The sequence below is a fragment of the Piliocolobus tephrosceles genome, chromosome 9, assembly GCF_002776525.5.
Source record: "Piliocolobus tephrosceles isolate RC106 chromosome 9, ASM277652v3, whole genome shotgun sequence".
Lineage (NCBI taxonomy): Eukaryota > Metazoa > Chordata > Mammalia > Primates > Cercopithecidae > Piliocolobus > Piliocolobus tephrosceles.
The window spans coordinates 35,054,320-35,076,652 of NC_045442.1; the positions used below are offsets into that span (position 1 = coordinate 35,054,320).

The 22,333-nt window shown below is 39.6% G+C and overlaps 1 protein-coding gene across 4 annotated transcripts in view; it reads left to right on the top strand.

Annotated features, from left to right (window-relative positions):
• The window catches only part of HPSE2 (heparanase 2 (inactive)), a 795,759-nt gene that overhangs the window by 602,035 nt on the left and 171,391 nt on the right, over positions 1–22,333 (top strand). For all 4 annotated transcript variants that reach the window (XM_023206177.2, XM_023206179.2, XM_023206180.1 and 1 more), the window contains one exon: positions 16,068–16,161. In XM_023206177.2, coding sequence (XP_023061945.1) covers positions 16,068–16,161 — 94 coding nt within the window. The remainder of the gene's footprint in view (positions 1–16,067; positions 16,162–22,333) is intronic.

Below are 22,333 nucleotides of genomic sequence, written 5' to 3' on the forward strand. Positions count from 1 at the left end.
CAGACTAAAGGTTAATGTCTTTGTGATTCAACCTTAAACTGTATTATACCAAATACAATATTTTATCTGACAAAGAGTATTTTTAAACTTAATAAGAGCACAGAGCTTACTGAATCTTTCCCAAATATCTTATAATATAAAAAATGGATTTGGGGCTGGGCACGGTGGCTCACGCTTGTAATCCCAGCACTCTGGGAGGCCGAGGTGAGCAGATTATTTATAGTCAAGAGTTCAAGACCAGTCGGCCAGCATGGTAAAACCCCATCTCTACTAAAAATACAAAAATTAGCTGGGCATGGTGGCGTGATCCTATAATCCCAGCTACTGGGGCAGGGGGCGTTGAAGCACAAGAATCGCATGAACCAGGAGGTGGAGTTTGCAGTGAGTCAAGATCACAGGGTCACCCTGGGTAACAGAGTGATAACAAAACAAGGAAAAAAAAGACGCATACAAAAAAAGGATTTTGGAGGAAAGAGGGAAGGAACATAAGCAGGATACAAAACTGAAGGTCTTTGCTTTGCTTTGTATAAATAAGGGCTAAGTATATAGTTAGTGAATTATTGAATGCTTTTTTTTTTTTTTTTTTGCACATCTTCTCTCAACCTTTCTTCTGGTCACTTTGCTATCCAATGCAAAATTATTTTTTTAAAAACAGGAAGGAAGAGTAAATGGAAAATAGGGTTAGAGTAGCAATGAAATGATGAGAAAGATTAGTACTGTAAAAAATGCCCATCAGGTCAGGCGTGGTGGCTCATGCCTGTAATCCCAACACTTTAGGAGGCCGAGGTAGGTGTATCATTTGAGGTCAGGAGTTTGAGACTAGCCTGACCAATATGGTGAAACCATATCTCTACCCAAAATACCAAAAATTAGCCAAATGTGGTGGCAGGTGCCTGTAATCCCAGCTGCTCAGGAGGCCAAGACGGGAGAATCACTTGAACCCAGAAGACGGAGGTTGCAGTGAGCCGAGATTGGGCCACCATACTCCATACTGGGCAACAAGAGCGAAACGCCATCTCCAAAAAAAAAAAAAAAAAATGCCCATCAACTGATTCTATTCTCTTGTGAGAGATGGGGTATAAGTTTGACTCTATGTTTCATAGTGGCCAAAGCAAAGTGGAAAACAAAATTTAGTGTCTGTAAGTAAGAAATTAAAGTAAGTTTTCATGAGAAGCATCATTTTCCTGATACTAAGCCTTGATGCAAAGTCGTATGGTGGGTCCTCATAAAAAAGTCTATTATATGATGACATGGATGCTGATATCTGGTATAATATAATACTCTTTGTCTATCTTATTCTCTCAAAGGCATAGAAGCAAAACCCACATTAAGGAAGAGGCATGCATAGGAACAGTGCAAAACAATAATGATTCATCAATCTCATGTATAAATGAAGGTGTAGAAAATCAAACTCAAGGCTGGGCATAGTGGCTCACACCTGTAATCCCACAACTTTGGGAGGCTGAGGCGAGCAGATCACGAGTTCAGGAGATTAAGACCATCCTGGCTAACACAGTGAAACCCCATCTGTACTAAAATTACAAAGCATTAGCCAGGCGTGATGGGACATGCCTGTATTCCCAGCTACTAGGGAGGCTGAGGAAGGAGAATGGCTTAAACCTGGGAGGTGGCGGTTGCAGTGAGCTGAGATTGCGCCATTGCACTCCAGCCTAGGTGACAGAGCAAGACTCCATCTCAATAAAAAAAAAAAAAAGAAAAAAAAAGAAAAATCAAACTCAAATAGGAAACTAATGTGAAACCTTTAGGAAAGTCATTTTGTTTTGCCTTCCTCACATGTTGGATTTTATCCTGTTCACATCTGTTGGACAACATTCTATACAATGCAATTTCACTGACTGAAATATAGGATCTTCATATGTGTTGAGGGGGCACCCTATGGTATCATTTCACTCTGTGTCAAAGAGGAGAGCTTGAGTCTTGGATCTGGAAAGGGTCTTAGAAATCATCTTGGTCAAAATGACACATGTGTGTCACATGCACCTTTATTCCTTACTAACTGACAATACAAAGTGGAGATTAAGGGTATTTCCCAGCACAACTTCAAAAGATCAGTGTTGACATGCATGATGAGAATTCCATTAGTGGACTTCTGGTTTCAGCTCAAACATGAAAATAGGAAGTTGTTACTTCCTATTTGTACAAGAAAAAGCTGAAAAAGCTGAAATTTCATACAAGCAAAAGCTGAACAAACTGACAATCAATGACTTTTCTTGAATGCATCAGAGAATTGATATTGCAGAGCAAACACCACCCTGAAATCTGGAGAGACAGGTGAATCCACAGTTACCACGAAAATTTGCTTAATAAGAGCAGAAACTGATGAAGCCATAAGCTGGTGTCAGCAATTCATCCAGTAATTCCGATGAATTGCTGGAGATTTCGTGTGAACTAATTTGAGTGTAGAAACCTGGGAGCTGCAGTTTTTGGCTCCACACGTTTGTGGGATCAAAAAAGATTTCCTAGTAACTCTGTCAGGGAGAGAGAGTAAATCATTGTGAAATATGACCATAGCATTTTCCATTTAAAAAGCCAACTCTCCAAGCCTTATCCCAGATGGGAAAGGACATTCCCCCCACTCTAACCCCCTCTAGCCTTTCTGTCTTACATAGAGAGGGAAAGCTATACTACTGGGGAAAAAAAAGGTGAAGATCATAGCCCAGAGACACAGATCCACTAAAAGACTGAGATTTAACCATAAAGTTACAGAACACTTCCCTTCTCCCACAACTGACTGCCACACCAGCAGCATAGTAACTGTGAATACAGCTGATAGAGTTCCCCAGACACAAATTCTCCCTGAAGAGGAGTAATTAGGAAAGCCTAAAGTCAAGAAAAGAGGCATAAACAAGGATACTAGAGGAATTTGAAGCCTCTGGCATCTACAGATATAGCAAACACAGTCCAACTCCTTGCCCAAAACCTCACACCAAAGGTCTTTTTCCTCAGTTCCTATTACCTAATTCAGCATGTCAGTTTTCAACAACAAAAAATTACAAAGTAAGCCAAAAGCAAGAAAAAACACAGTCTGAACAAAGTATCAGAACCAGTCTTATATATGACATAGTTATTAGAATTACTAGATGGAGAATTTATGATTAATCCATTAAGTGCTCTAATGGAAGTAGACAACATGCAAAAATAGATGGTTAATATAAATAGAGAGATAGAAACTCTACAAAGGAATCAAAAGGAAATGATAAAAATAAAAAACATTGTCACAAAAATGAAGAATGCCTTTAGTAGGCTCATCCATACACTGGATACAGCTGATGAAAGAATTGGTGAGCTTGAGGATAAGTCAATAGAAATTGCCCAAACTGAAATTCAGAAAGGTAAAAGAATGAAAACAACAGAATAGCCAAGAAATGTGGAACAATTTCAAAATGTGTAACGTACATTTAATTAGAATAGCAGAAGGAGAAGAAGGAGAAAACAGAGCAGAAGAATAATGAAATAATAATGGCTTTAAGTAATTCAAGTGTTGAAGCAATAATGGCAGAGAACTTTCTGGAATTAATGACAAGTATAAGACCACAGATCCAGGAAGTTCAGGGAACACCAAGCAGGATAAATTCCAGGAAAACTACAGCCAGACATATTGTATTCAAAGTGCTGAGAACCAAAGAAAAAAGAGAAAAATCTTGAAAAACAATAGGAAAACAATACCTTACCTAAAGAGGAACAAGGCAATGAAGTGCATTCATATGAAGCAATATGAACAAGGATCTGAAGTATCGTAAGAAACAATGCAACCATGAAAATTGTGGAGTGAAATCATTAAAATGTTGAAAGAAAAAATCTCACCAACCTAGAGTTCTGTATCCAGCTAAATTATCCATGAAAAGTGAAGGAGAAATAAAGACTTTCTCAAACAAACAAAAACTGAGGGAATTTATCACCAGCAGACTTTCCCTGTATCAGAGATTGATAGAAGCTTTTCAGGTAGAAGGAAAGTGATATAGGTCAGAATTGCAAGTCTACATAAAGAAAGGAAGAGTGTCATAAAGAAATGTCCTTCCTACATAAAGAAAGGAAGGAATAAATGAAGGTAAAATAAAAATTTTATTTTCCTTATTTTAGTTTGTGTAAAAGATAAATGTTTAATGTAGTAATAGCCACAATGTACTGGGTTATTATAACATATATATAAGGGAAATGAATGATAGAAATAAAGGGTGGGATAAATGTAGGATACTCTATTATTACCTGTACTGCATATGAAGCAGTACAGGGTTATTTGAAGACACACTTAGATTCATTAAAAATGTGTATTGGAAACTCTAGGGCAACCACATAAAACTTTTTAGAAAGAAGTATAATAGTATGCTAAGAGAGGAGATAAAATGTAATTATATAAAATGCTCAATTAAAACCAAAGAAAACAGAAACAGAAGAGATTAAAAAAATAACAGATACAAGGAATAGAAAACACTTACAGCATAATAGATATTAATCCCAACTATATTAATCATCATTCTAAACGTGAATAGTCTAAATATACCAATTAAAAGACAAAGACTGTCAGGAAGGATATAAAAACAAACTTAACCGTATGTTTTCTACAATAAACCCAATTTAAACATAAAGACTCAGATAGGTTAAAAGTAAAGAGATAGAGAAGTACACCATGCACACACAAATCAAAGGATGGCTGAAGCAGCTCTGTTTCAGACAAAGCAGACCTCAGAACAAGGACAATTATCAGGGATAAAGAGCACCATTACATAATGATGTATAGGTTAATTCTCCAAGAATTATCCTAAACATGTATGCACCTAACAACAGTGTGTCAAAATATGTGAGGCAAAAACTGATAGAATACAATTAGTTATTAGCCATCCTTGATCTACGCTTAAAAACCTAGGTAGAGGAAAGAAGACAAAAGAATCTAAGTGACTTGCTCAAGGTGACAAGACCAATGATTGGAAAACCTGAGTCTCCTAGCTCCTTGTCCAGATTGCTATCCAGTAAGTAAAAATTTTGTTTGAATAATTATTATCTTAGTTAATGCAAATTCAGTCAGGATTAAGAACCACTGGGTAAGAGAGAGAGAGAGTCCAGGTCACATTTTAGCCAAGATACCATTTAATTAAGCCTAGGCTTTGTGTGGAGAAGGCTAAACAGTCGAAGGTCTCCAAAGATCAGTCATGTAGACCTTGTAGTTTTGCCAAGAAGGGTTGCACTGCCTGGAGAATGAAAGTGGAGGTTGAGGCTTGGTTTGCCACTCAAGTAACAGAACTCAGGGGATTTGGAGTAGGTGCTAGATAGTGGGAGATTGGGAATGGGCAGGGGGTAAAAACTGCTCTGTTGTGTTTCACTAACCGAGGTAGGATTGGACAGGTGGTGGTATAAAGCTGGTGAATCATGGGAGGTCACTTTATGGACTTGGTGATGAAAAAGCAGATGGCTGAAAGGGTGTATGTGGGACTGGTTGCTGAATGATGAGGCTTAGTAGGATACACAGATGTAAAGAACAGAGGCAGAGAAGATGAGTTGGCTTGGGGGAACCAAAAGATCCCCAATGCACTATGTTGGTGTTTCCTTCCTCATCTGACTCTTACCTTCCTATTCCCTATTTTCCTTTCATTTTATGTATATACTTGCTTCTACTTTAATTGTCTAAAATATGTGATGAGAATATATTAAATGAAATTTTACCCTTTTTGATCTTAATTTAGAAAGTTAACTATCATTGTTTCTTTCAAGGAGCAATTCTTTTTATTTCTGTCTTTAATTAACTTTTAAAAATGGAACTATTTCTGGCTGGACGTGGTGGCTCACATGTGTAATCCCAGCACTTTGGGAAGCCGAGGCAGGTGGATCACCTGAGGTCAGGAGTTTGAGAACAGCTTGACCAACATGGTGGAACCTGTCTCTACTAAAAATACAAAAATTAGCCAGGCGTGGTTGCGGGTGCCTGTAATCCCAGCTACTTGGGAGGCTGAGGCAGAGAATTGCTTGAACCCGGTAGGCAGAGGTTGCAGTGAGCCAAAATCACACCACTACACTCCAGCCTGGGCGACAGAGCGAGACTCCGTCTCAAAAAAAAAAAAAAAAAAAAAAAAAATTCCTTGAAATCTGTTGAAAGAAAGGATGGTAAAGAAGCATTCTGTTATGGAGGGACATGTGAAATTTTGCCTTACAATTATGACATTAGAATTCCTATTAGCTGAATAAATTTAACTGAGTCATCTATCAGTTTCAAATATTATATATTCTGAGCACTAGTTCAAGGAACTTAAATTTTATTTCCTGGTCCTGATGTGATTTGCCTCGTACAGAACTGACTGTCTCTCCCTCTCAGTCTCTTTCTATTTCACTTAACACATATCTACACACAGGTTTGTATGCACATACATATATCTTCATAGTAAATAATCCCTTTAAAGGCTTTATATGGTGAGAACTAGCTTTCCTTTTTAAACAAAGAAGTGGAAATTGTCATGAAAAGAATCATAGTGAGGTAAGATATTCTTTCAGTGCAATATTCTTCACAGTGAGCATCCTTTAAGAAGGTATAGCTCTATGACATTGAGTTTGCTGGTTGTAAAAGTTAGGTACAGGAACTAAAATATAGAGGGTGTTGGTGAGTGTAGGTAGAAAAGCAGTTTGATGTATGTGTTGGGTTGTCTGGACATAAGAAACATCATGCAGGCTAGAGTTGAACCTCTAGCTTTTGTGATGCATGCAAGTTAGGACATGTGATTTCATGTTCTCAGTGAGATACAAAATAATGAGAATGTCTCAATAAATCTACCTCAAACTATTGGCTGTCCCTGAGTGAAAACTAAGGTATCTAGAAGCCTAATGGAGAATATTCTATGTAGTCAAAAGGCTGCCGCCTACTGATATGTGACCTTTATTAACTGGCCTCCCTTCCAACATTCTAGATTCCATGTCCTTTTTGGTCATTAGTAATCACCTTGGTCACTGTGTTTTTACACCAGGCTCAGTATGTCTAAATATAGAAAAATAAGAATAATATCTTCCCTCATCAACTGTTCTTGCATGGGATTAGAATGAAAGTTATTATTCAGCCAATCACTGATAGACACTCAGTCAATTCAAACTAGAATTGTAAGTAAGTTCTCCAGGATAATCTTTTTAATTTTCATACAAGGAGAATTTCTTCTCAAAGGAAAACCTCTTTTATTATAAACTGTTGGCCAAACAGACTGATTGGTATAAAGGTGTTTTGTTGTAATGAATACCCATACATTAGTTAATATAACACAAATTGTTTTAACAGTGAAATCCCCACATCTCAGTGGCCTGGCAGTAGAAGTTTGTTTCTCACTAACGTGACAGTCCAGTGCTGATGTACCTCGGGGATGGCCTCACATGTGGCCATTCCAGGACCCAGGTAGTTACCATTTTGTGGCTTTTCGTCAGAGACTTTTCCATTCAGCTGGCAATGGGGATAGACACTACAAAGAAGACATGGCTTCTTAATTTCTGCTCAAAAGTGAAAAACACCTACATCTACTCTAGCCCTGAAGTGACACATTGTTTCTGCTCACATTGTTTTGGCATTCCCCTGCCTCTACCATCTAAGAGGGGCAAAAATATAGGTTCTGGCTGGGCAGCTGCTTCTTGGCAACAGCTCAGCACTATGGAAGGAAAGCTCAAATTTTTGGTAATCAGTAAACTGTCTTTACCCCGTCCCAAGGAGCAAGCTCAGGTGAATGGGATCTGAAGTTCGCCTCTCAAGAATCACAGCCTGAATTGGTTGCTGTTCAATTCTATCATGGCTGAAACAGGAAGTACTACTTAATTTGGTTTTAACCCAGCATTTCCTAAACTTATTTGACCATGGAGCCCCCTTTTCTTTATATAACAATTACTAAAACACTTTGAAAAACTTTTTCACAAAGAAAAGGGTAGTTTTACCACCTCCATGCTTTTACTTATCTACCCCAGTTTTTGCTTTTGTTATTGTTTGGGGTTGGTTTTGTTGTAATTGTTTTGTTTTCTTGAGAAATTTGCATTTAGTTCAATATTGTTTAAATTTGGTTGAAGTAGGCAAGACTAAAGGCAGTTGAAAAACAGTTTTACTTGACTACAGGACCAATGAAGTAAGCATGGTGCTGTATTGTTGGGATACTTGGCAGATCAAAGTACAGAAGGAAAAGTTTTTGGTGTCTGTTACTTAGTGTCTATATGATCTCTGGTTTCCTACTTGCTAATACCATGTGAGCTGTAGTTTCTAATCTGCAAAATAGAGAGTGTTCATGAAGATTAAATGACACTATATGTAAAATAGCAAATAAGAAGGAACTTAATATATGTAAGACTCCTCCCTTCCTCTTTCTCCTTTCTATTTTCTCCTAGTTAGTAATATACTAACTTAATTATAGTTGAGTTGTGCTATCCTGCCACAAACAATGACAATTACATGAAAAGAGGCCAGGGAAAGGATATGGTAACAGTATAAGCAACCCCCAATTTACAAACACTGAATTTTTTTTTATTATACTTTAAGTTCTAGGGTACATGTTCACAATGTGCAGGTTTGTTACATATGTATGCATGTGCTATGTTGGTGTGCTGTACCCATTAACTCGTCGTTTACATTAGGTATATCTCCTAATGCTATCCCTCCCCCCTCCCCCCTCCCCCCTCCCTACAATAGGCCCCAGTGTATGATATTCCCCTTCCTGTGTCCAAGTGATCTCATTGTTCAATTCCCACCTATGAGTGAGAACATGTGGTGTTTGGTTTTCTGTTCTTGCGATAGTTTGCTAAGAATGATGGTTTCCAGCTGCATCCATGTCCCTACAAAGGACATGAACTCATCCTTTTTTATGGCTGCGTAGTATTCCATGGTGTATATGTGCCACATTTTCTTAATCCAGTCTGTCACTGATGGACATTTGGGTTGATTCCAAGTCTTTGCTATTGTGAATAGTGCTGCAAACACTGAATTTTTTAAAATACTGCACATAGATGGTTGGGTTCTGGCAACTTAGACCCTATCATTCCTGTTATCGATGCCTCACAATTTAAATTTACCATGAAGCTAATGAATTAAGCTTCAGACCCCTCTCTTGCATGGATTCCTATGAGTACTGAGAGTTGTAGGATATTCTAGGTAGTAAGGGCATGGGGGCAGATTGCTATGAGGAAGCATTATGTAAACATTTCTGGTAAATTGCCTGAAGAGGTCTCAGAAGAAAGGAACTCGATTCTCTAAGTTTCTGGGAGTTTGCTATGATTTGTCGTTCGATATAAATATTTACTTTTGTACCTATTATGTGTTTTGTAGTTTAAAAAATGCTTTTTAACTTTTTTTTTTTTTTAAGAGAATCTTGTTCTGTCACCCAGGCCTGGAGTACTGGTGCCATAATAGCTCACCGTAACCTCGAATTCTGTGGCTCAAGTGATCCTCCTGTGCCACTACGCCCAGCTAATTTTTTTATTTTTTGTAGAGATGAGGGTCTCGCTATGTTGCCCAGTCTGGTCTCAAATTCTTGGCCTCAGGAAATCCTTCCACTTTGGTCTCCCAAAGTGCCGAGACCACAGGCATGAGCCGCTGTGCTCAGCCTTGTTTTGTACTTTTGATTTCCTCTTCTTAAAGAGGGCCCCACAACTTATGTAAGTTTCAGACCAAAAGCACTTCTGCCCACAATTCTGGTGCCATCACCTGCTACTATTCTGAACATTTTCAGAGGTCCCTCCCCAGAGCTCACTCCAATGGCTGGAGCTGCGTATGATTTCCCTACCCCTTTCCTTTCCCAGCTTCCTGTACACCTCTCCTTAACACCGCTGGGATCCAGATGATTTGAGTCTCTGCCCACACTCAGTGCCTCTCCACATAAAACTCTGGATATATGGGGAAAAGGGTCTGGGCTTGAGGCGCAGGACCCAAAGCATGCAAAGAGTTAGGAGAGCAAGAAGATGAAGAAAATGGAGCCATTGGCATAGCACTTGAGCTTCAGTTGGCTCATTGTGGGTTAAATCTTACAGGCACTCATTCTTTCATTAAAGACATTATTTGCCTTTAGTATTGCTCACAACTCTGACCTTTACCTGTACTATTTTTCTATACCATTTTTCCAGAGTACAAACTCTTTCTTACTGAACTATGTCCCTTTAGTAGGTTAGATGATTCCCGTATGGAATTATTTGAACTGGTTTAAGAAAGCCAAAGAAACATCTGTATTCTGTAGAACCTTTCCTTGTAACAGCGTTCATTTCATCTAAGCTTTCCTGCCCAAAGCAGTTCTGAAACACAGATAGGAAGGCTGACCCATTGCAAAGAAGATGAAAACTAATGTAGCCTCAGAAGAAAAGCTTGATGCCAAGTGCTCAGCAGGAGCCCAGGCTGAGGGCCTCTGGAGGAGGGGCAAGTGCAATTTATAAAGCCTAAATACTCAAAGCAGCCTTTCTCCAGGGTTTGCTTCGAGGTGGCAGAATAGGTTTTATAGGTCAACAGGGTTTTTCTAATGATTATCCAAGCTTCTCCCCCTTCAGTAGGGAAGGCCCCGATTTTCTGGAATTACCTGCCCAGTCAGCAGGCTGGGTGTTAGAATTCTGAGCAGACTGCCCCGCCTCCTTGAAACCAGCAGGGAGCAAAATAAGTCCGGAAATTCCTGAGCATTGGGAAGCCCGCACTAATGCAATTACCTGAAATAAAAGAAGGGGTCAGATAATAAAGGGCAAAGGTTTTTCCTTTTAAAGTAAAGGGCCAGGTAAACAAAACCAGCTGCCCCTGGAGCCAACAAACTCTGCTCATTAAATATTTTAAGAGCCTAATGGGCATAAGTGGCTAATTATAGTACAATCCTGAAGACTGAATCTAGTGGCCTGAGGAAGGGGGTCAGTGGGATGGGAACGGGGTTAAAACTTGGCTGACAGAGACAGGAAGGAGGTGAGCTCTGCCCCTGGCAGGGGACCTCTAAATGGCCAGAATGAAATTAAAATAAGAGTAAGATGCTTTGACTGGGAGTCTCTAATCATTCTGACAGTATCCCCGTGAAATGGGCTTGGATGTCTCATTTGGAGCAATTTTAAGTTTAAATGCTAGTTGAATAGGATCTGGAATATAGGTTTATTGAAAAACTAATTATGGGAAATTTTATGTTTATTTACTATGAAAAACTGGAAGAGTATGCATCAAAATGTTGCAATGAGCCTCTCTAGGTGTTGTGCTTATACTGTAGGTGATTTTCCTATTTCTATTTTGTTCATGTTCATTCTCTAATTCACCTACAATGAGCATTTAGTTCTTTTATAATAAAAATAAAGGACAACACTAAATAAAATAAGATGAAGAGTATTGTGCTGGAGCTAAAATGTAAAATTAAGGGGGACAGGAGAGTTGGTGAATGCATTGATAAGTGGTTCCTTTTACTTTGTATAGTCTGCTATCTTTGCCACTTCCCTGGATACATGCTTGATGTGAGCTGCCAATCTAGAGGCAGGAATAAATTGCTGGCATTGGGCGAGACAGACCTTTTGACCATGTATTAATACGAAAGTTTCAACTTCATTGCCTTTGTGATAGTTCTCAGAAAGGTTATTTCTGCACAGCCTTTTTTGGCTTTGGTTTTTAGTGGAACAGCTCGGCCACTTGTGGTATGATCTTAAGTGATGCTGAATTTCAAGAGAGCTTGAAGGATGACTATGATTTACCTAAAAGTGTCAGTCTAGGTGATTCTAGACCATTCTGCTAGGTTTTAAAAAAAAGAGAGAGAAGAAAAGAAAAAAAGAAATCACCATTATCACCATTTTTAGCAATTTATTCTTACAAAATGGTCACCACAGACTACTCCACCTCCTTCATGCCCAAATACAAATGATATATTTAGATTGGACCTATCACCATATGCAACTACCATCAGAGAACCAAAGCTCTGTAACTGGGAAGATGCTTTCAAATAGCCACAGATTGCTGATGCTGAATGTTTTCTTAGAAGCTTCACATTTACAATGGGTAAGTGCAGTAAGTTAGTTGTCCAAGATATCCAAGAAAAAGGTTTAGGTATTGATAAATTCATACCCTATGGGTTTTGTTTGTTTGTTTGTTTTTGTTTTGTTTTGAGACAGAGTCTTGCTTTGTCGCCCAGGCTGAAGTGCAGTGGAGCAATCTTGGCTCACTGCAAGCTTCCCCTCCCAGGTTCATGCCATTCTCCTGCCTCAGCCTCCTGAGTAGCTGGGACTACAGGCGCCAGCCACCATGCCTGGCTAATGTTTTGTATTTTTAGTAGAGACAGGGTTTCACCGTGTTAGCTAAGATGATCTCAAGCTCCTGACCTCATGATCCACCCGCCTTGGCCTCCCAAAGTGCTAGGATTACAGGCTTGAGCCACCACACCCGGCCAGACCCTATGGTTAAATGATCCCCTCTCTTAAAAGCGATGCTGAATTCTGGGTGACCAAAGTTCATATTTCCATAGTACAGTATAAATGTGGGTTAAGGTTGCAGATGAACGTTGCTGAAACTTCTCAGTATAATGTGAGGATTCCTTTGACATTCAAATGTGAATTGGACTCATACTGAAGTTATTAAAAAGATGCTGTGATCATCAGGCTAGAGGAGGAAGGGGTCCTTAGCTGGGTCAAAGGTAGAGGCAATGCCCAGGGCCATATTTTAGAAGCATTTTAAAGGGTCTCTGACATCTCTTTTAATTTCCCTTTTTCTCTTGAAGAGCTCATCTGCAGCCATGGCTTTGTCCATTACTTATAACGTGAAAAAGACCCCCACGTCAACATTTCTTGTCTCAACTTTTGTCTGTACCTCTTTCTTGTATCTCCAGCTACCTGGTATGTAGTTCTTTCTTGATATTCTGTACACTTTTGATATGTCAGACAGTATCTTTCATCTCTCTTAACAAATTGTATTCCCGTATGACTAACCTACATTTCTTTGGCAACAGTGTTCTCCAAGGCAATCTCTCTTACATGTTCATGGTCATCAGTGACTCCCTTCCTCTCTTTTACCCTCTACAGAAGCTTTATTTGTTATTCCTTCATGGCTGCTCGCTTTCACTTTTCTTGTTCTCTTCCTTATTTAGACCCAGATCATTTCTTGCCAGCACTATTGAGATAAGATAACTTTGTTTATTGGTTTCCATGCGTGTATCTCCTCCTGCTCCAATCCAATTCACAGCCCATGGGAATAGCCCAAGACCACCTGAGAATGATTGGATCCAGCTTGTAAGGTTAAAACTGGGGACAAGAATAGGCTAAAAAGCTTAAGCCAAGGTTACTGGATTTCATCTCCCATGTATCACATGAAGGAGCAATTGGACTATTTCTGGGTTCAAGAAGATAGAATGCTAGCCATTGAGAGGAGGTAACAGGGATCAGATTTCAGCACCATGTCAGAAGAGCTTTTCATCAATTAGAGCTGTGATGTAGTGAAACAGTCCTAGTAGTGTATGACAGTGAATTCCTGTCCCTGGATATGTTCAAGCAGAACCAGAAAATCACTTCTAAGGGATATTGTATCAGGCTTACATGCTTTAGGCCAGCTGACCACTAAGGTCTTTTCAAACTCCAAATTTTTACAACATATCACAGCCATCTCCATCCATGCCTCTGCCTCACCCCTGCTGGGAATCCAGAGTCTGTTCTTGCTGCTCTACACTTTGCTCACTCCAAGTTCTACAGCGGGTAGCATGCTCTGCTCCAGAGGGATGCTCCCCCTGTGCATCCCATCCATGGCCTTTCAGTGTAAGTTTCTGCTGCCTTGGGCTGTTAAGTAATCTGAACAGGGTAGATCTGGTTATTTAATAGATTTTATGTGCCAGGTCCCATGCCCAGCATCTTTCCTTATGTGATCAGTACACCAACCCTGTGAAAATACTATAGATTTGGATTTTTTGAAACCCACTTTAAAGAAGGGACTGAACCAAGGTTTTGTGACTCCGGGTTCTGGGTACTTGAGAAAAGGAAGGAAGAAAGGAGTGAAGGAACCTCAACCATGGGCCACAGATTGGGGTAGGCTAGAGAGATTCTTCACAGGAAATCCTACATACTGAAAAATTACATCTGGAATTTTTATCTCAATAAATATTAAACTATGTGTGTTGCTAACAAAAATTATAAATATTGATGTTTAATGTAGTTACTGGGGAACTAACTGAGAAAAGAGGAAACTATAATATATTTGATTAAATAATAAAAGAATAATTACAATGCATTACTTGTTATATTCCTGGTCACCATATAATATAGTATCAAGTATTCATGTTCCTCAAATGTGTGTTAGATTAGCATTGCTTAAATTATTTTTAATTTTAACACTACTCTGACTCAATATGCCTGGCTTCCATTGTAGTATGCCATGTATCTGATCTTTTTTCAAAAATCAGAGGTGCTAATTAAGAAGTACTACTATGAGCAGGTTATGAGATAGGATAATGGACATGGATATGTCCAGCACTATATGTTGCACATAATAAATGTTTATTGGATCTGAGTCTGGCATCTATACAAGGGATGAGGCAACGGACATGTTATTATTTTATTTCCTGATATAAGTAACCATCAAAAATTTTCAAGTACATGTATCCCCTGGCTCAGAAATTCCACTATCATAGTATTCTATATTTACACATAACTTAATTAATCAGCCTCCTATTGTTTATAATCCCATCTTTGTGAGCTGACAATTAGAAAGAACTAAAAGTTGTTCAGTCCCTACTGTATGCCAGGAGCTTTACGTTTGTTATCTCATTAATTCTCAATTAAGCCTGAGGAGAAGATATATTATCCCCCATTTAAGAATAAAAAAACCGAGGCCCGTAGAGACTACGTAACTTACCCAAGATCATATAGTTAGTAAATACCAGATCTGGAATTTGAACTCAGATATTTCTGGCTAAAACCCAAATTTGCTCCAACATTCCAATGGTTTAAGCACTGGATTCTGTGGAAATGTCATAAAGTGGTAAGTGAGGCCAAAAAGAAGGCTGAGTGGGTAGATCACCATCCTTACCTCAACGAAAGCACCTGCCTTACAATAAAACAAACATTTAAAAATTAACCATTCCAATACATCACATGTTGGTATAGCGAGTTGACATTGAAAATAATTTTCACATAGTTCTATAATATGTAGTGATGGGTGGCTGCTTCTTAAAAATGAAATAATTTATCATTAGCCAGCAACCAAGGATAGCTTAGTGGATTGGAAAAGGCACCTAGGAATCACAGGCATTTAGAAATTGATGGAATTCAGAACTTTGCCAAGATGGGGGTAAGGGAAGGTCTGAGGTAACGAAGGTCACCTAACCCTGGGTCAGCCTTAGCTTTGTCTTTAGAAAAGAGTCTCATAAAGCATATCTCCACAAAGCTGGATGGGCCTGTTTTGGTCAAATATTTACAACATAGTGTCAGCATAACTTAATGTTTCATTTAAGCTAAGAAAAACCAAACCCAAACAAAAACCAATGAGTATCAAGTTGTCACTATTTTAGGAGAGGGCTCTTCCACCTTTGTACCTCATTCATTCCTTTGTTCATTCATTCTGGGGGTAGTAGGCAACCACGGCATATTTTGGTAGCAGGTTGACTACAGAGTGTTCGCCCACAGGAATGAGCTGGAGACTCAGTCACTACACTAAGTCAGATTTTTGCTTTTGTATTTATTTTCTTATTTAAAGGTATGAAAAAACTTATTAAAATGATTGAGTATTATTTCAAACCTCTCACATACCTTTATTGCTTTAAGGTGGGATTAGCGATGGGCATGGGATGGGTGTTAAATTACTTCCCCAAGAGAAAAAAAAGTAAGTTTTTCCTCATTACCCAATTTGTATTATGGAATTTCCATCAATTCCGTCAAGTAAGCAATGGGGTTTCATGTGACAAAAGCTGAAAAAAATAACAGTATTAGCCCACAAATAGCGGTGGAAATGGAGAAGATAAAAAGGTTATTATTTGTTTGAAAAGTACCCAGGGTCAAAACCTTTTAGAATGTGAGAGTCCAGGTGGAACCCTGGTTCGTTTCCTCGGGCAACAGAGACCTCTGGCTAGAAAAATGTATTTATAGTCCTTTGCTTGAGATTTTATCTGATTCTTATTTTATTTTCATTCCAGTTGCTACATTGATGGCCGGGTGGTCAAGGTGATGGACTTCCTGAAAACTCGCCTGTTAGACACACTCTCTGACCAGATTAGGAAAATTCAGAAAGTGAGTAAAAGTATCCTGGGAAGAAAAGGAGCGAGTCTGGGGGTAAGGCAAGGAAAAAGACACAAAGTCCCAGCTGGGCCTCAGCACTGTGGGAACCCGGGTAGAAAAATAGGAAAATAGTACAGTCCAGATGGGCATGGTCACAAGCCCCCATCACAATTGTTGCCTGTCATTTGTTGTTTTTCAAATTGAAAAGGGTCTGTGTGTGCCATATCAAGGTTTAAAGCATCTCTATTGTTTTTAATTAATTTTTTTTTTTTTGAAATGGAGTCTTGCTCTGTTGCCCAGGCTAGAGTGCAACGGCATGATCTCAGCTCACTGCAACCTCTGCCTCCTGGGTTCAAGCAATTTACCTGCCTCAGCCTCCCAAGTAGCTGGGATTACAGGCACAAGCTGCCACGCCCAGCCAATTTTTATATTTTTAGTAGAGACGTGGTTTCACCATGCTGGCCAAGCTGGTCTCGAATTCCTGACCTTGAGTGATCCACCCGCCTCAGCAGCCCAAAGTGCTGGGATTACAGGTGTAAGCCACTGTGCCTGACCTAAAGCATCTCTATTTAAATTGCTTCTAAACTGTGAGTTTCGTAAGGGAAGAATAGATTTACCTGATATTTTCTTTTTTGGAGGGGTTTATTTTAGGTTACTTAAGGGAGAAAATGATTATATTCATTCAGTGAAATTCCAGTCTGGGACACTGGCAATTCTAAGCCATATTTACACTGTTCCTCGGTGTCTTAGAATTAGACAAGTAAGATCTTAATTTTGTAAAGTTGAGAGGAGAGCTATATTATATTAAGCAATTGCATGTAGGTGCTGTCAGCACACCTTTGGTCAGTGATTCTCAGACTTGAGGACAATCAGAATCACCAGTGGTGCTCACTAAAGTTTCTAAGTTCACTCCTGAGGTTCTGATTTAATATGGCTGGAGTGGCTCCCAGAGGTCTCTGTTTTTAATCATCTGTCAAGTGATTTTCCATAATGCCAATTATGGATCACATTTTGAAATACTGGATTAGTTAATTCTAAATTGTGAGGATCTTACATCTGCAATTGTCATGGGCCTCTACAATATATTATTATCTTTGGTTGCCCAGTTAAGGTTCTTCTCCAGGGAATGGGGACCCTTTGAATAGTTTGCTATTTCTTGAGCGAATTAAACAAATCTTTGGAAAAAAATTGTAATAAGTAGGCTCTCAATAAATACAAGATGAATTAATAAACAGACAAACGAATAGCTCATTTATAGCTCTGAAAGGAAATCCTATTTGAAGAAATCAAAGAACATCAGTTTTGAGAGCTGAAGTGGAAGGCTTCACCTTTTTTGTATTCATCCCAATGTCATACTCAGATTATAAACAGCATCTGGAATTCTCTTGTTCTCAAGAGTTTGATAGGCTGAGAAGCCTCAGAACTTCTGAACTACTACATCCCAATCTGATCCCTCCAGGGATCAGGTGCATTGGCCAGCACCCTTATCTGTCACTGCCTTTCACTAGGCAAAGCCTAGGAGAACTAAATGATTTGAAATATTTCTACCAGTCCCTGTTTGATATTCATTTAGTGAAAAATATTCACTGAGCATTTAGCGAGTACCTAAGGCAAAGTGTCAGATGCTGGGGATACAAACTGGTATAAGACATGGTCTCTGCCCTCAAGGTAAAGTAAGTTTTAACACTTACTTTCAGCAGATTGAAAACATATTACCTAATGTAATAGAATGTTAACCTATTGAATACTGTAGTTTTCTAAGCACATTATGCTAATCTGATATTACATATTGCCCTCTAGAAGGAGGGAAGAATTTTCTGTCAATTAATTCATTTGTTTATTGCTGCATTCAATACATGTTTATTGATGCTTACTATATCTAGACACTGTTCTAAGTGTTTATATTACAATAGTGTACAAGATAGTCAAGTTCCTATAGTTTTGGCTTTTCCAGTTTTGAGTTTGATCAGAGGGTTGTTGTTGGAAGTAAAATGATTCAGTTCTATCAAGACACTGAGAGTGAAGGTTCTAACTGCACTCATGTTATTATTTAAGTACAAGTGGCTGTAGGTCAGAACTAAGACAAAGATGTTGGAAGTTAGGTTCTTTCCTTTATCCCCACTTCCCGTTACCCTCCCCCACTGCATATGCCTTGACCATATGAACAAGTTTGAAAACTGAAATAACTTACCTCCTGATTTATCTGGGCCCAATAAACTTCAGGAAAAGAGCTAAAACCCTGTGCACAATTGGTATTCAGATCTTTAAAAACAAGCCTAATGGATTTAGAAGGGGAAGGGTAAGTGCTGTCACAGGGAGGAACAGTGGAACCCCTGAGAGATGACTATATGCAGAAAGCACCTGGCAGGGGAGGGCTAGGCTTTGCAGCAGGGTCTGGACTTACCTTTAGGCAGTTGCAAAGAGAACATGCCCAGGGTCCCCTCAAGCCAGGGTTCCTATTCTGATTATCTCTTGCTGTGCAACAAATTACCCCAAAACTTAGTAGCATAAAACAGCCATTTATTAAGCCAAAGGATTGTATGGGTCAGGAAATCTCAAAGAGTACAGAGGGAATGGTTTGTCTCTGCTCCATGATGTCTGAAGCCTGAGCTAAAAGACCTAAAGGCTGGGATTACTGAAAGGTTAGTATCTGGGACCATCAGAAGACTTGTTCACTCCCATCTCTGACAGGGGATGCTGTATCACTTTTCCTAACCTAACCTCAGAAGTCACACGGCATCACATTAGCCATATCCTATTCATTGAAGTAGTCCCCAAGACCCACCAAGCTTCAAGGCGAAAAGAAATAAGCTCCTCCTTTCGATGGGGGAGTGGCAATACTCTGAAAAAGCATATAAGACCAGAAATGTTTTTGCAGTCATTTTTGGAAAATATGATCTTCCACAGTTTCATCCTCCCTGTTTCATTTAGTAGGCTTTAAGTCATTTCCCTGTTTTTTTCCCCCGATTCTCTTTTACAAAGCTCTTGCCAGATATTGCCTTAAGTGAGTATATGCTAGAGGTGTTGCTGGATCATGGATTCCCTGAGATTTGAACCACTGGATAGACTTCTCATTGGCTAAAGCAGTCTGGACCCAGTTGTTAGGGCCTCCAAGAGGAGAGTCTCTCTCCACAACCCAAGGTGTACTAAGCACTGGCCTTCCCTGGGGACATGAGAGCTAGGAGACTAGACCAGGATCCCCAAACTTTGATTGCTGAAATATTGCTTTGACTGTTCCTGAAGTCCCTGGTGGGTGGGGAGGAGGGTTCTTGGGAATTAGGGTCCAAAGTACAAACTAGGGTGCACTAGCCAAATGACTTTCTTGCAAGTTCCTCAAATCATTTCAGAGATGGGCCAAGTTAGATTTCATGTTTTTTTATTTATTTATTTATTTTGAGACAGAGTCTTGCTCTGTCGCCCAGGCTGGAGTGCAGTGGCGCAATCTCAGGTCACTGCAAGCTCCACCTCCTGTGTTCACACCATTCTCCTGCCTTAGCCTCCTGAGTAGCTGGGACTATAGGTGCCTGCCACCACACCCAGCTAATTTTTTTGTATTTTCAGTAGAGACGGGGTTTCACCATGTTAGCCAGGATGGTTTCGATCTCCTGACCTCGTGATCTGCCCGCCTCGGCCTCCCAAAGTGCTGGGATTACGGGCGTGAGCCACTGCACCCGGTCTTTTTTTTTTTTTTGAGATGGGTCTCACTTTGTCACCCAAGTTGGAGTGCAGTGGCAGGATCTCAGCTCACTGAACCTCAGCCTCCCAGGCCAAGCAATCCTTCCACCTCAGCTTCCCTGGTAGCCGGGACCACAGGCACATGCCACCACGACTGGCTAATTTTTGTGTTTTTGGTAGAGACAAGGGTTTCACCATGTTGCCCAGGCTTGTCTTGAACTCTTGAGCTCAAACAATCCACCCGCCTTGGCCTCCCAAAGTGCTGGGATTATAAGTGTGAGCCACCGTGCCTGACCTTCCAAGTAAGGTTTTATTGTCTATATACCTGGAACCTTCACCCCAAAGCTGGAAGTGTACTTTGTTTCTTCTCTCTTTGTAGAATTGAAGTCCTAAGGGCCCCATTAGGCCCACAGTGGTAGAAAAAGGGCAGATTTTTCACCAAAATGGTGCCATGTGGGAGTGGCTTGATAAATCACTGGTAAGGCTGTTTGAATAGGGTATTAGGCCCAGGATTTGAAGTCTGATGGCCTGGCTTAAGTATAGCTGTGTGGCTTTGGGCCAGTCACTTACTTGATTTCTCTGATTTTGTCTCTTTGTAAAATGAAGATGCTAAGGATACTATTCTCCCTCCCTCTTAGGTAGATTAGGAAAGTCATGTGAGAAAGCCCTGTTTTGTTCATTGTTATTGAATGCTAGCTCTTATTGCTATTATTATTGTTGTTATAGTTATTATGGCTATTTTTAATAATTTCTGTGACTAGAGAAGCTTTACATTACCTTTATCCTCAACTTGTTCTTTGCTTTTTCTCCTCTTTCCTCTTTTTTTGAACTCTGGGGAATATGATAGGTGATATTTTTGGCACCTGAAAGACAATGACTCAATTGCTAAAAACAGCTGTGGTTTGCAAATTTGGACTGACACTTAGAGAAGAATTCTCAGTTTTCTGAATAGTGGGTGAATTATCTGGTTATATGAAAATCTACATGATGCATCTGAAAGCCAAATAGAGACACGTTTGAGCAATGTGTGGACAACTCACCCCTTTGGATGATCCACACACTCTTTCCCTTTCATTAGAATGATGATGATCATGTGTACATTGGGAGATGAGTCAAAGGAAAGAGTTGATAATCTAAAAATACAGGGAAGAGTCAGATGGGAAAGTGAGAAAGTTTAGGACACAGTGCAGATGGTATAGTCTGGATAGCTGGGCTGACTCCAAAACAATGACTTAAGAACCAAGAAGAACCACTTTGGCTGAAGTCATTTGGACTCTGTGATTTGTGTCTTCATCTCCTAGAGGAATCAGAAGAGGAAATAACACTTTTTGATATTATTTTCAGTAATTCAATAAGCACAGAAAGGAGTTGGTGAAATCCCAGTCATAAAGGAAGTGTTTCCAAAAGTACTGTCCATATTATTGCATTTTGAATACTAAATAAAGTCAACAATTGGCTCCCCCAATATTTGAAAAATTTCTTCCTTCCTCCCTTCCTTTTACCTAAAATTGTTTTTAATTGACATATAATAATTATACTTATGGGATACAGAGTGATATTGCAATACATGTATACAATGTGTAATGATCAAACCAGGATAACTTGGCCGGGCACGGTGGCTCACACCTATAATCCCAGCACTGTGGGAGGCTAAGCAGGCAGATCACCTGAGGTCAGGAGTTTGAGACCAGTCTGGCCAACATGGTGAAACCCCATCTCTACTAAAAATAGAAAAATCAGCCAGGCATGGTGGCAGGCACATGTAATCCCAGCTACTCAGGAGGCTGAGGCAGGAGAATCCCTTGAACCCAGGAGGCAGAGGTTGCAGTGAGCCGAGACCGCGCCATTGCACTCCAGCCTGGGCAACAGAGCGAGATCTGTCTCAAAAAAAAAAAAAAAAAAAAAAAAAATCAGAATAATTCACAAATTTATCACTTCAAACATTTATCATTTATTTGTGTTGGGAACATTCGAAATCTTCTAGCCATTAGAAAATGTACAATAAATTATGTTAATTATAATCACCCTACAGTGCTATCATACACTAGAATGTATTCATTTTATCTGGCTGTAATTTTGGATTTGTTAACCAGCCTCTTCTATCTCCACTCCCCACCCTTCCTAGCCTTTAGTAACAACAGTGTTACTCTCTACTTTTATGCAATCAAATTTCTTAGCTTCCACATATGAGCAAGAACATATGGGGTATTTATCTTTCTATGCCTCACTTATTTCACCTAACCCAGTGTCCTCCAGGCTCATTTATGTTGCCTCAAATGACAAGATCTCATTCTTTTTTTATGGCTGTATAGTATTCCGCAAATATATATGCCACATTTTCTTTATCCATTCTTTTTTTTCTTGAGATGGGGTCTTGTTCTTTTGCCCAGGCTGGAGTACAGTAGTGCAATTATAGCTCACTGCAGCCTTGAATTCCTGGGCTCAAGCGCTCCTCCTGCTTCAGCCTCCCAAGTAGTTGAAACTACAGGCCCACGCTACCACACCTGGC